At 40.6% G+C, this 14,519-nt stretch overlaps 1 protein-coding gene across 1 annotated transcript in view; it reads right to left on the reverse strand.

Moving 5' to 3' along the window:
- Window positions 1-14,519, reverse strand: part of NEGR1 (neuronal growth regulator 1) — a 1,077,808-nt gene that overhangs the window by 378,311 nt on the left and 684,978 nt on the right. The window contains exon 4 of the mRNA XM_072649843.1: window positions 1,393-1,524. Within this exon, the coding sequence (XP_072505944.1) occupies window positions 1,393-1,524 (132 nt within the window). The remainder of the gene's footprint in view (window positions 1-1,392; window positions 1,525-14,519) is intronic.

Below are 14,519 nucleotides of genomic sequence, written 5' to 3' on the forward strand. Positions count from 1 at the left end.
TGCAGAAACTACACTTGATAAACTTTGAAGAAAGCCAAGGATCTGTAATGTAAGGCTAAGGGGAAGAGTCGATTCCAGACATGGCCAAAAGGCAGAAAGGAGGAGATTCAGGGCTGGGTAACAGTAAATATGTCAGTTGGTTGGAACATGCAGCACAGTATAGCATGACCACTGTTACATGGACATAGATGAGAAGTTTCCTTCAGGATGCACTTACATTTCACTTCAAGTACTTATAAAAATAGATAAATGATGTCATTGTTCAGAAAATGTTCCTTTGAACGCTGCTGAGCCGAACGTTGTAAACCATGCTAATGGTACAACATGGAGACGTATTCTGCAATGTGTGCTGGTTCTAGGACTTTTGTTCCTTTTCAGAATATATAAAAATATGCAGAAATAACGCACTGCATAATTGTGTCATGGGCCAGGCTGATTCTCATCCTTCTTCTGGGATCATGAAATTTGCACTGTAGTGTTTACCAAAGAAGGAGATTCGATTCAACAAAACATTTACGTATCTATCACATGCATTTTCATTCACCCACAAACATGAATTCAGCACTTTCTAATGTGAGGGTCAAAGAGCCTGCCATGGCCATTAGGGAGCTGGCTGACCTTGCAGTCAACGTTCAAGGCCTGCTTTTACAGCTGTGCTGACTATGTGGCCCTGGATAAGCTACTTATTCATTCACTATCCCAGCAGCCCTCAGTCTAAATTTCAGATAAGGTCCCCATCTGCATCCATAAAGGAAGTTCTTCCTATCACTATGAAATCAAGAAGATCTAAAATCATGTACAAGAAACCGTTCTATGTTGCCCTTCCAATATACTATCCTGACAGGCTCACCCAGTTACTGTAGTGTACAATCTCAAGCATGTGCCTGGCAGGTGTCATTTCCCTTGGTGGCTGTGACTTCCAAATCTAAACAATTAAATTTCTTAACTCCTAGAGGGAGTTGCCTTGCCACTCTTGGATTAGCAGTCTTTATTTCCCAAAGGCATGACTTTCATCAGTCAATAGGGAGTTACAATTCAATCCTATCAGAGTGCAGTTTGGGAAAGCCCACAAGACAGAGAAAGATGCCCTATGCTGACAGTACTTCAGAGATAGGGTACCATGATTTAGGGAGCACAAGGTTAGGAAGCCACAAGAAACATTTTGGCCTCTTCATCTACCTGAATTATTGAAGGATTACCCGAGACCTTCTGAGGATCTGCCACAATGAAGGTCTCACATCTTTGCTCCCACTGGATTCTTTTTACCCACAGATGGGATGATAAAACCAACACCAAATGCACTATTTCAGGCACATTTCCCTTAGATGTTTAATCATCTCTGATGTTTTCCTTTTTCTTTCTTTTCTTGTGATTATAAGGAATTGGACTTACAGTTCACGACGATTTTAACTTTCTTCACATCAGGGAAGGACACGTCATTCTGCGCCCCACACTCATATTCCCCGGCCTGGTCCCTTGTGATGCCATAGATGTCCAAATACTGCCCGCTCTCAAATGGTTTTGCTACAATGGGAGGAAAACAGCAACAAAAAAATCCAATTACATTGTGCTTAATTGTCACCCCTAGAGGAAGCTTCATTCAAGGAAAATAATCATTTTGTGACTTTTCCTAAGATTGTTTACGTACCACTTCAAATGAAACTGGGAGTAATTATTCAATCCTTTGTTCAGAGACCATTCAAAAGGGAAAACAAGGGCATCATCAGCCACATAAGCTGACGAGGGAGTTCATGGAATGAACACACTCGGCTTCTTCTAAAATGGATTCTGTTCCCCTTACCTTGGCACATACCTAACAGAGCTGGGCATGTTTGTTTTGGTGACTGAGTTCAATAGCCTTGGAGCCTTATAGGGCACAGGCTGACTTGTGTAAGGAATAACTTAGAATACTTCATCTAAATGAATTTTATCTTTTTTTCCCCTGGAAAATGCACAGTGCTACTCAGGTTTAATTTACAATGATAAAATGCAAAAAAGACTATTTAGGATTGATGTGGGAAGTGAAGAGGAAGACCAACCTTCCTAAAAGCTGACGGTTTTAGAAGGAATTACAGAAGCTTGATTTAGTAGATAGAATATAAACTTTGGAATCAAGACAATAATAGATTATTATAGCACTAGCCAACATATACCCAGCTTCTGTGATATGCAATGTGATAGCCATCTATTCATCTATCTGTCCATCTATCTGTCCATCTATCTATCTATCTATCTATCTATCTATCTATCTATCTATCTATCTATCTATCTATCTATCTACCTATCTATCTATCTATCTACCTATGTATCCTAATTTGCTCAGCCCTGTGAGGTAGGCAATATTATTCTCACCATTTTACAGATGAGGACATTGAGGCCAAGGGACATTAGGCAATTTCCCCGGGCTCACTTGGACAATAAGAGCTTAAAGAATGCTTGAACTAAGCTCTTCTTGATCCTGACCCTAGCACCATTAGACACTATGGCACCTGGATATAGGTTTAACTTCTGCTCTAGACATTTATTAGCTGTGTGACCCTGGGCCAGTTAACCTAACCTCTCTGGGCTCCAATTTCCTCACCTGTTAAATGAGGGCATTGCTTTAGATGACTGATCTTGCCCAGCTTTAAATCTGTGCCCTCATGAGGAGCCAGGGGGCTTCTGCTCACTGGAGACCTTGAAGCCAAGGTTGGATAACTGCTTGTCGTGTTTGTTACACAGGCATGGCCTGAATTGGATAACCAGCCAGCTCCCTTCTAATGCTGAGATTCTATGATTTTATGATGTGGTATCAGGTCAGTTAAATCCCATCTTTCACAGTTTGAAATGGTCCAAATCCAGATGAGAAAGGTCTACACTAAGGAGAGACAGAGATAGAGAAAGCAGTGTACTCAAGCCTTGGTCTGATCCCCATTTCCAACACTTCCTCATTGCTGCTGAAGCTGCCATGTTCCATTGCCTTTCTATACCTAACTCCTCATAAGTAAAATCACCTGTACTGTCTACCTTGATGAGGGACATCCTGGTATAGCAGACAGAAGGCTAACCTTGGATTTAGGAAGGACCTGGCATGTTCTAACTCTGACGTTTAATGGCCAAGGGAGTCTGCAGAAGTAACTGACCTGTCAGGGCTCTAAGCAACTCTCTATTGGTAGGGGGAGTTTCCTCAGCTGGGATTTCCCAGGTAAGTAAAGACTTCTGGGATATTCTCATTAGTTCATACTATGTACTAAGCTCTGGGAATAAAAAGAAAGGCCTACATTGTCCCTGACTGCACAGGGCTCACATTGCAAAGACCTATCAACAACTATGAACCAACAAGCTACATACAGAAAAATAACTACAGAAGGGAGGTTATAGAATTAGGAAGAACTGGGAAAGGCTTCCTGCAGAAGGAGACATTTTAGGTGGGATTGAAAGGATGTCAGGAGGCAAAGAATTCCGACCATGAAAGAGAGTCAGTGAAAATTCCCAGATTGGAGAGACGGCGTGTCTCAGAAGAGCAGGCATGCTGGTTTGCCAGATCACAGAGGATAGGAAAACTGGAAGGGTAGGAAGAAGTCAGGCTTAAACAGGTTTTACAAACCAAAGGAAGGATTTTATGTTTGATCCTGCATATAGTGGGGAGACTCTGAATTTTATTGAAAGGAGAACACAGAGTTAAGTCTGTGCTTGAGACACATCATTTTGTAGCTGAGTAAAGGATGACTGTGGCAGGAGGTGAGTCAGGGAAGCCTAGCAGATGGTTGCTTCAATGGACCAGGGATGAGATGAGAATCTACACCAGGGAAAGGAGCAGAGGAGAAAGGGGGTATAAATCTCCTCTGGACAAATAAATGAATGAATACAGCTTCAGTGCAAGGAAGGAATGTTTCATTCTGTTTACTTGCGTCTCCAGGACCTAGCCCATGGGAGAAGACAAATAAATACTTATTGATCGATTGATTGTTTGCATGAAAGAAATGAATGAATGAAAATTATTTTAAGTTCTTACTATGGGCCAAACACTGTGCCAAGTGCTTGGTATACAAAAACACACACACACATACACACACACACATAAGAAAAAACCAAAACAAACAAACAAACAACAAACCTAAACAAAACAAAATGAGGAGTCTTCTTTCCTCAGGGAGTTTTCATGCTGACACAGGAGTGGTTCCTAACCTGCAGTTTAGAGCCTCTTGACAATTGATACATCTCCAAGGGTCAGTGAACTTGAATGGGAAAATGGAAGCATTTTATTTTTACTGACATCTAATGAAAATTCAGGTGTTTACTTCAATTATTTAAAACCATTATTTTAAGAAGGGGTTTATAGGTACTACAAGAGGGCCAGAGGGGTAAGTAACATTTAAAAAATGGTTTAGGATCCTTATAACAAGGAGAGATAACACATACAGTGGGATAGTGGCCAGAGGGGAGTGAGGTGGACATAAAAATGACAATAACGTTGAGTGGAGAACTCATGTAGGCAAAGACGTTCATTGCATAATGTCATCATTGTCGAAAATAGAACATGCTGAATATCCATCAGCAGCCCTTGCGGCTTTCAGATTCTTCAAAGACTTGGCCCCAATACTTTTGACTTCTTGGAGCCAGATTTTTAAATCACCTCTTTTTATTACTTACTCTTGATGTCCTGTGGTTTCTCTACCCACCCCCTATCATATTTTCTTCCTCCTTTGCCAGTTTTCAACTCTGCAACTGAATATACTTGAGATTTGAAAGTTTCTATCAACTGCCTTGAGTTCTCTGAAAGACCAAAGCCCCCTCAAACATCTGAAAATCCTCTGGTGTTGGAGGAAGCTGTGATTTTTATCAATAGGGACACTTCCTCTTCCCATGTAGTTCACAACGCTTCTATGACTTAGTAGAGGAGGACTTTGGAGAGTTCTATCTAAGTTGTATCATCTATATCTATATCTATATGTTTAGATGCAACTAACCTTAAATGTCCTCCTCTACATACACACATATATGTACATATATGTGTGTATGCATGTGTATACAAACATGTCTATGTATGTGTGTGTATGTGTGTGTTAATCAAATGGCATGAATTCTTCTTGTATGGGATTTTCTTTTGGTAGGGTGGAATGAGCTACTCTTGGTCCCTAAAAGTTGAGCAGGCAGAACGCCAACAGTTCCAGCCATGCCATTCTCCAGGTATGGAGTAATGGGGATGGGCAGTTGTCTCAGCATCAGCCTCTCCAGTCAACAAGCATTTCATAAGTGCCTACTTTACATTAGACACTTGGCTTAGCGCTGGCAATACAAGAACAGAAGTGAGAGTGTCCTGGCCTCAGGGAGCTTACTTTCTATCACACAGAGAAAGGCTTAGTAACAGAAGCAGACTGCCATGAAGGCTGATCATAGGCACAATACAACATGACATTTCCAACCCTAAAAACATGGTGTCCTGTGAGCCCATCAGGGGAACAGGAGATAAGGATAGAATCTGAGTCCTTTTAAGAAGACATACAATAGCTATAAGGATTGTATACTCTATTGGCATAGAATGTAGAGAGCATCAGTAGATGAAGGGTACCAAAAGTCTTCAGACAGCTTTATCCTAGTCAAGCTTTAAGCTACCTGAAGATGTTTGGCACACCCCATATTGTGAATAAATATCTTGAATTTAAAGTGTAGTGATAGACTAACACAAAGATGATAAGAAACGGAAAAGGAATTATTTAGAAATTCTGTGAATAGTATTGGAATGATCTAGATTTTGCCTCAGGGCATTGATGTGGGCAGCTAGCTGGCAGGTGGACAGAGTGCCAGCCCTGGAGTCAAGAGGTCCTGAATTCAAATCCAGCCTCAGATGCTTACTATCTGTGTGACCCTGGGCAAGTCACCTTCTCAGTCTCAGTTTCCTCATTTGTTAGATTAAGGTAACACTAGCACCTACCTCACTGAGTTATTGATAGGATCAAAACGAATGGAAAATGCCTTATAAAGTATAAAGTAATCTCTAATAAACACCTGTATAGTATCCATGTACATCTTGTGTCCCCCATAAAAACATAGTCTCCTTGAGGGCACTGACTATTTTTTGTTATTTTTGATTTCCCCCCCTAAGATTTATGGTCGCTGGTTTATATCAATCACTTCGTAAATTCATGCTGAGTGATTCCAGGCACCATATGGGGCATTAGAGATACAAAGGCCAAATGCATGACAATCTCAGCCTCAAGGAGATCATGTTTTATGGAGGGGGATAACTTGCATGTTGATAGATGTAAGTCCCAGAAAAGGTGATGCATAGACTGAATCTTAAGGGAAGACCAGGACGTTTGGAGGTAGAGATGAGGAAGGAGTGGTTCCAGCCTGGTGCAAGTGAAGGACATGAAACTGGGACCAGTTGAGTTGGTCCGTGGGCCTGGAAGGTGGATGGTGTGAATGTGTGGAGTGTGACATATGGCTAGAAAGGTTGGCTGGAATTCGTGTGTGGAAGCTCTTAAAAAGCAGGCTGAGGAGTTTGATTCTTTTTTCCTCAGAGGAAGCAGAGCTGAAGGTGTTAAAAGGCTGAAGGCCTTTTAGAAACAATATATAGGATGGGATATTTATTCCATATTGATCTTAGTTTATAGAACCACTCAATGCTTGTCCTAGGAAAAAAAAAAAGCTTTTTATCCCAACAAATGATTTGTATTTTTCCAATGTATAAAGGTTCAGATAATTGGAGAATGAAAATAAAGCAATAACACTAGCTATAAATCACTGACCAGTGTCCTGTGATAGTCAATTCATCTCAAAAGCTAAGAATTTTACTCTCATGCCTCTTCACAGGATTAGGACTTTTAAAGAAAAGGCACAAATAGCTCACGCACCCTTTAAACAAAGCAAAATGTGCAACAAAAACAACAGGGACAAAACAAGCGTTGGAAGGGTCAGGGTATGATCATGGTGCAGAAGTCTGTCAATATCTGGTTCTATGGAGGTCTGCCCCCCTGAATCTCCTTTACAGTCATAGCAAGGTTTGCTCTTTGAGGAGTGGGGAGTACAGAAGTCCCCTGCCTTTGTGGCAATACTTTCATTTGGCCTTTCAGTTCTTCAAATCTAACTGAATTGCTTCATCCCAAAATGATCTCTCCCTCCTTGAATCTGTTCAGAGCAGCTTGCCAAGGCCTGCTCCCCCTTTGTCTTTCTCTTTCTTGTTCTCTCTTTCCTCTCTCCCTCTCTTTCTTCCTCTTCCCTCCTTTCCTTCCTTCCTTGCTTCCTTCTTTCCTTCTCCATCTATCCACCTGTCATATAGCTCTTTGTTCACTTATTTGTTCACTTAACTCTATCCACTTATTCATCTGTTCATTCATCCATCCATTATCTATCCATCCATCCATTCATCCATTTATTTGAATTGAATTTTCACACCCTGTATAGAGGTGACCTTTTTAGTTGGACAGGTCTGTCAGTCTTTGAGAAGTGCTGTGCCCAATCCCATGAACCATCCTTGATGGGGTCCTTGGGGGTGGATTGTGTAGAGCATTTCCAAGATGAAATGTAAAACACCTGATTATAGTCGCACAAACAATTTTTTTTTTTTTATGTTCTGATGAGAACACAAAACATTGACTTTCCAGGGGATTGTAACCATAGTTATAATTTAAGTGACAGAATCCTGTTAATCTTCATAATTCTGTTAATATATTTTTTTTGTTTTTCATCCTAGGATCTATGTAGCAATAAATGTCCTGTTCCACACACAATTCATGTTGAGGATGACTTCTTTGGGGTTCCTAGATTTAGAGCCATAATCTCATTTACCATAGTTAGCGTTATCCTGAGGGTAGTGATTATGTACTGAGTGAATAAGCATGAGAAAAGATAGTGCCTAACACCAGAGACCGGGATACACCCCCATGGGCCCAGGCAAATGTCATATTTGGGAGTGGCTCAAAGTTCCTGTTCCTATGGCTGAGCTACGATACATCAATTCTAGACATGTTATTCTTGTTGTATGTACTAGGAATTTTTGATTAGCAAGGCAATATGGATAGATAGATAGATAGATAGATAGATAGATAGATAGATAGATAAATAGATAGATAGATAGAATTTTGAGTTTAAAGCTAGGAAGACCCAGGTTCAAGACCTGCCTGTGATACGTTCATTTGACCATTCAATGCTCTATTGCACTCTGAGATTGGTTGCAGAGAAGATTCAGACATTTTCAGAAAGAGGAATTTCCTTATACAGGAGGACCACATGGGCCAAATCTCTATTCGTAATAGTAACGGAATCAGTGTTGACAATCAGAATAAGTGCTGTCCTCACTTTTTTCCCCTTATTCTACCACTTTTGTCTCATTTTAAGCAACATCCAAGTTGTAGACATGTCTGGAAGATGGCGGTAGGCTTGGGTAGGGTTGTACTAAATGGGATTTCCTCTGACCTCTCTGCCAGCTCTGAATCAACAATCATTTGAAAGGGCAGGAAGGCTTCTTTCCCTCTCCTTCCCTTCTTCACTCTCAAGAGACTAGTGGGGAAGGGGGAGGGAAGGCAAAAATTTGGAACTTGAAATCTTATAAAGGTGAATGTTCAAAAACTAAAAATAAATAAATTTAAAAGAAAAGAGTCATGCTTCTTACATTCCCCGGATAAAATGTGTTGCTTTTCAGGAGGGAATTTCATCTATTGAAAAAGAAGAAAGAGACCTTCTACTTACTCCCTCCCCAAAGGAACAGGGATCAGACCTACGATTTCTTTATACTGGGAATTTCAAGAGGAGGACACTCCCTTCACAAGCCCTTCCTGGGCCCCCCTCTGTGGCTCCCAGCCATAGAGAGCTGCCTAGAGTACTGACAGCTTAAATAATAATAAATAATAAATAACAGTCAGATGGACTTTAAAATTTGCAACGCACTCTCCAAATATTATCTAGCTTTATCCTCACAATAATTCTGAGGGTTAGGTGCTATGGCATCTCCATTTTTGAAATGAGGAAACGAAGTCAGATAGAGGGAAAGAGATTGTCCCAGATATGCCTGATCACATAGACTGAAGCCAGATTTGAACGTGGATCTTTTGGACTCCAGACCTAGCATTCTGTCTGCTGTGCCATGTAGATGCAGATGCTCCCGGCCTAAATCACTGGCCCATTGTTACACAGCCAGTGTGTGTTATGACAAGGACTTGAACTCAAGTCTTCCTGGGTCTGGGACCTGTGCCTCCATTGCTAAGTATTGCCTCTCATTTCCTCCACAAAGAACCTCCCCAATTCCTCTGAAAGCCACAAACAGAAGAGATAGCTCTAGGTTGTATCTGGTATGTTAATATTGGGCCACTTTATGCAAGAGGGATAAATTATGCAAAGAAAATGTCTATAAAGAAGAAGGGTGTTATTTACATGCTCAGCTGTAACTGTCTCATTGCAACTTCATTGAATCCATTTTGAGGAAAAGTATTATTGACTACACTTTGAGCGGAGACCTTTGCATGAAACATCCACAAGTTTCCAAATTAAGGTGCCATGAGATAGCCAAAGCTTCTCTTTTATAGGCAATTGTCTATGACTGCCATCTTCTCCAAGCCATGAGACCTTAGGTACAGAATGCTCAACTGGAAATATTCTTGGCAGGTTCCTGCTTTTCCTCTAAGTCTTTGAAAGCTCTTCAAACCTAGTCCACTCTTACCCTTGCATCCTTCTTCTATGGACTCAGACCTCTGGCTTCCAGGGACATTCACCTTCTTGCTGTTTCTCCCACAAGACACTGTTCTCGATATTTTCCTTGTTTCCCATGGTTGGAACTATCTTCTACCTCCTTGACTTTCCTTCAAGTTTCAGGTAAATTCTACCTTCTATATAAGTCTTTCCCAGTCCTCCTTAATTATTATGTTTTTCATCTTAGATTATCTCTAATTTAGATCCTGCCTCAGCTACTTACAATTTGTCCATCTTATATAACCAATATACAAGCATTTATTAGACGCATACTCTGCAAAGGCAGAGTCCTGTCACTCTTTCCAACTTAGAGACCTTAGTTTCCCTTAAAGAAGGATTCTCTGTCTTGTATTCTTTACCTGGAGTCTGGGAATACTTTAAAAAGTATCTTTTGATAACTTCACATCAACAGAATTGTCTTCCTTTGTAACCCTACGTATTTTATTTTGTATATTTCAAAATTGTGTTCTGAGAAAGGATCTAATTAGCTTGACTGGATTGCCAAAGTGACCTAGGCTATCCTCCATTAGACCACCTCAGAGCTTCCTTGCAGGGGCAACCTTTGGCATTATGATCATATTTCATTCCAGAGAGAGCTGGGTCGTTGTAGCTTCTATAGCTCTTTAAATACAAGATTCAGTTAGTCTGTGAACATGTTTTTCTTGAGTCATCTATGTGCCAGTCACTGTGCTAAGTGCTAGGGATACAAGGGAAGGGGAAAAAAACCCTGTTTTCAAGGTCAGTGTCTAATGGGTAGGAAATGGTGTGATCTGAAAGACACTGAAATGTTCCCCTCTCCAGAGTACCTGCTCCTTGGCCTGCCCTGGGTGTTAACTGGAGAGTCACTTTAGGCTCAGGGCATTGCTTCTCATACGCACTTTCGATATATAAATGTCTCATGTGAGAGTTGTATCAAATCATAATTCGTTACTGTGTTAGCATCCATAAATGAATTGAATTAGCTAGCTGGCTCTTAGCAGAGAGGGCAAGGCACTCTGATGTAGGTGAGGGTGGTGATAAGGGTGTGGAACCAAGGATGCTTTCTAGGCAGGGCCAGTGGAGATGAGGCTGTTGCTGGCATCAGGCCTTGGCATTTGGGGGATAGTATGAATACCCTGCATGTGTGGAGGAGGGGAAGATGAGAGAAGGAATTGGGGGTCAACTAGTGGAGGCAGTCAGATATTGAGAATGAGTTCCATTTCCCAGTTTTAACTTGGGTCAGGCTTAGATATAATATGAAAGAATATCCTTCCCATAGTGCCAGAGACCAGTATTCCCTATTGTCACTACCAGATCCATCAAAGACAGGCAGTAATGCAGAGACTGGGTGACAGGAAGAAGATAAAGGAAGAATTGATGTGGGCACAGGAATTTAAAGGGGAGTTAGAGGCAAAAAACTCGTCTTATCATGGTGATTTGACAAATCATTCTTTTCCATATCAACCTGCGAGTGAACTCTCTTACAATAGAGATACTTGCTTTCATTAAGATTTCTTCTTTGGAGTGATTCAACAGTTAAAATCATCACTTCTGCTTAGAAGAGTCCTGGAGGCTCCCGAGAGAGGACATCACCAGCACTGCAAGATCCTTTCCAAATTGTAACAGGTGAATACAAGTCAGATTAGATAAAAAATGGTAATTTATTTATAGCCTAACAGAATGGGGAGAATCAGGAATGCAAAGGGCTTGCACATTTAGAAATAAACCATTGACACTGCAAATGGTTTCAGAAAGTGTATTCTCCTTGGAACGCCACTGTCCACCTAGCCAAGCACCTTCCCTGAGAAGCCTTCTGGAAAGTGCCCAAGACTCCTCATTCAAAACTTCCAAAAACTGGAGTCTCTTTACCCTTCAAATCAAATCCTCCCTGGGGAAATTCCTTTAAGCCAGTAAGGGGACATAGCACCAAATCCACTTGGGGGAAACATGGAACTTTTAAAAGGAAATGGTGGGATATGGTGACCAAAATTTTATAGACAGGCAACCCAGTATAGGCATCTGTGCCAAACAAAACAAAATAGACAAACTAAAACAATAGAGAGAATGATGAACCTAGGAAGTATGGAATATATGATCAATATTGCCGACTTCATCTCTCAGAAAGTCAGTTTGCCAGTCCACTGAACATCTAACAAGTCCATTCTTCAGCTTCCATATCAAAATATTGTATTTAAAAATAGTCAAAGGAATGCAGTGCTTTGAACCACATACATGTTTATTCACTCTACCTTCCCTATTTTGTTTGTATATATGCATATTTGCATGTATACACACATTTGGACCCTAATTATTACAAATAACGAGTCCCATAAAGATGCCCTGTGGATTTGAATTTGTACCATTTGAAGTGATAAGTATATAAAATATGGAGATTGGTGCCCAGTGGAAATACACAGTTCAACTGGGATAATATAGACACTTCATGGGATTCATTATTTACAATAATAAGGGCATGGCTACATATGCAAACATGTGTGACCACATGGACAACTAGATATATACATATAGTTAAAAACAGACAGAGGAAGCAAGAGAGCAGGAGTAGGAGAGATGAGAGTGAGAGAGGGAGAAATAGAGAGTAGAAGAGCAAGAGAAAAGAGAGTGTGAGAGAATGAGAGAGAGACAAAGAGAAGGAGATAGCGAGAGAACAAGAAAGCGAGAGAGAGAAAAATGAGAGAGCGAGAAAACTAGAGACTGAGAAAGTGGGAGAATGAAAGAGAGGGGGAGAGTGAGAGAGCAAGAGAGCAAATGAGAGTGAGAGAGTGAGAGAATAAGAGAGTGAGAGACAGAGACACAGAGAGAGTGAGATACTGAGAGATCAAGGGAAAAAGAGTGAGAGAGAATGAGAGAGTAAGAGAATGAGGGAGAAAGAGAGAAAGAGAAAGGGAGGAGACCACAGTCACAGAATAGCTAAAGCTGAAGATCATCTGAAGGGCAATGATGAAATATACAACAGGCGTAAATATGAATGACACATGACCAGCTCAGTTCCTTATAAGAGCAATTAGGTAAGGATATCGTCATGGATACATCTGAATAGAAAATGTGGGGGCTGCTTTTGTGTCCTCATGAACAAGAGATAGCCAATGGATAGTCTGTGTATTATCGATTCATTTGATTGGTTTCTATGAGTTATCAATTAAAATAGAGAAAGATCCTCTCCTTCTCCCCACCCAGGACAGAGCTCAGACTTGTGTGGTTGATTTCTAGGAAGTCATGGGCAAGAAACACACAAGATGAGAGGATATGGATGAATTGCAAACTGCATTGATGGAATTACACACAAATATGACAGTAAGTCTTCACAGGCTCTTTTATTATACTGATTATTTGGACATCATCCATATTTTCCATCAGCCTTTTTCTTTGGATGCCTTTTCTGTCTTATAGTGGAATATTATATATCAGTTTTTTCTTATACCTTCTCACAGACACTTCCTTCGGCCCTTAATCCTTTAATAGAATGATCATCTAATCAGCCAATCATTCATTGGTGTAGAGCTCTGATATATTGTTCTATATGACCTCAGTTTCAAGATACAACTGAAAGACTACTAGATCTAGAGACAGTGTCTGCATTCAAATACCAGTTTTGTCACTTGCTCCCTGGTTAACCTTAAACAAATCACTTCACCCCAATGAGCCTCAGTTTCCTCACTTATATAAATGATTTGGACTAGATGACCTCTGACTATCTTTCTGGACCTAAGTCAATGACACATTTTCCCTCTTCTCCATCATTGTCTGTACCATATCCTTTAGTGATCAAGTCCATTCCCATTATATAATTTTTTTCCTTCTCTTTCCAATGAAGCTCTCTACCCTTCCCTATAACCTGAGATGTTTTAATGTGGATAGATGCAGTATAATTTAAAGTTTGCCCTGCCCTATGGAAAAGAAAAGTGATAAGGGACTGAACTAGAGTGGTGGTTGTGTGAGTGGAGAGAAGGGAGCATGAGCAAGAAATATTACAAAGCCGATACAGCAAGATTTGTCAATGGCTTAAATAGGTGGACTGAGTGAAAGGAAGGAGAATTACTTGAGCCTAAGGGACTGCGAAGATGGTCATACCTTGACAATAATCAGACATTCAGAAAAAGAGAGACTGAGGAGAGGGGCAGTGGAGAACACCATGAGTTATAATCTGTCCACATGAGTTCAAGATGCCTATGGGGGAAACATTTCTAGATGGCTAAGAAAGAGTTGGTGATATGAGACTGGATCTCAGGGAGAGAGCAGAGCTGGATATATGGATCTGGGAATGTTATGCATAGAAATGATCATTCAACCAAAGGGAACTGTTGAGATCAGAAAGCAAGACAGCATTGAAGAAAAAAGAACCTGGGCTAGAATGTCAAGGAATAATTGGGATAGTGGGCCTGCTATGGGGCAAGAATCATCAAAGGAGACTCATGGTGGTCAAACAGAGAAGATCAGGATTAAGAGGGAACCATGTCATGGGAATCTAGACTGGAGAGAATATACAGGAAGAAAGGGCGATTCACAGACTAAAAGGAGCTCAAGAAGAATGATGATTAATAAAAAATAAAGATCTTAGATTTAACAGCTGTGAAATCACTGGTTTGATATGAGATGTACCCAACTTTGGTGCTTACCATCAATGAGAAACTAAAATGAGCTCTGGATTTAGATGAAAGGCCCTGGGTTTGAATCGTGGCTCCTCTTATGTTACCTGGGGCAGCTTGAGCAAATCACTTTATGGGCCTCAGTTTCTTTATCTGTAAATGATGGGGTTGGACTTGATTAATTCTAAGGCTCCAAGATCTAGAAACAGATTTCTCCTAAGAGAATTACTGTAGGACTCTCCAAAGGTTTTCTCTCTAGAGGAAATT

Source organism: Notamacropus eugenii, chromosome 2 (genome assembly GCF_028372415.1).
Source record: "Notamacropus eugenii isolate mMacEug1 chromosome 2, mMacEug1.pri_v2, whole genome shotgun sequence".
Classification (NCBI taxonomy): domain Eukaryota; kingdom Metazoa; phylum Chordata; class Mammalia; order Diprotodontia; family Macropodidae; genus Notamacropus; species Notamacropus eugenii.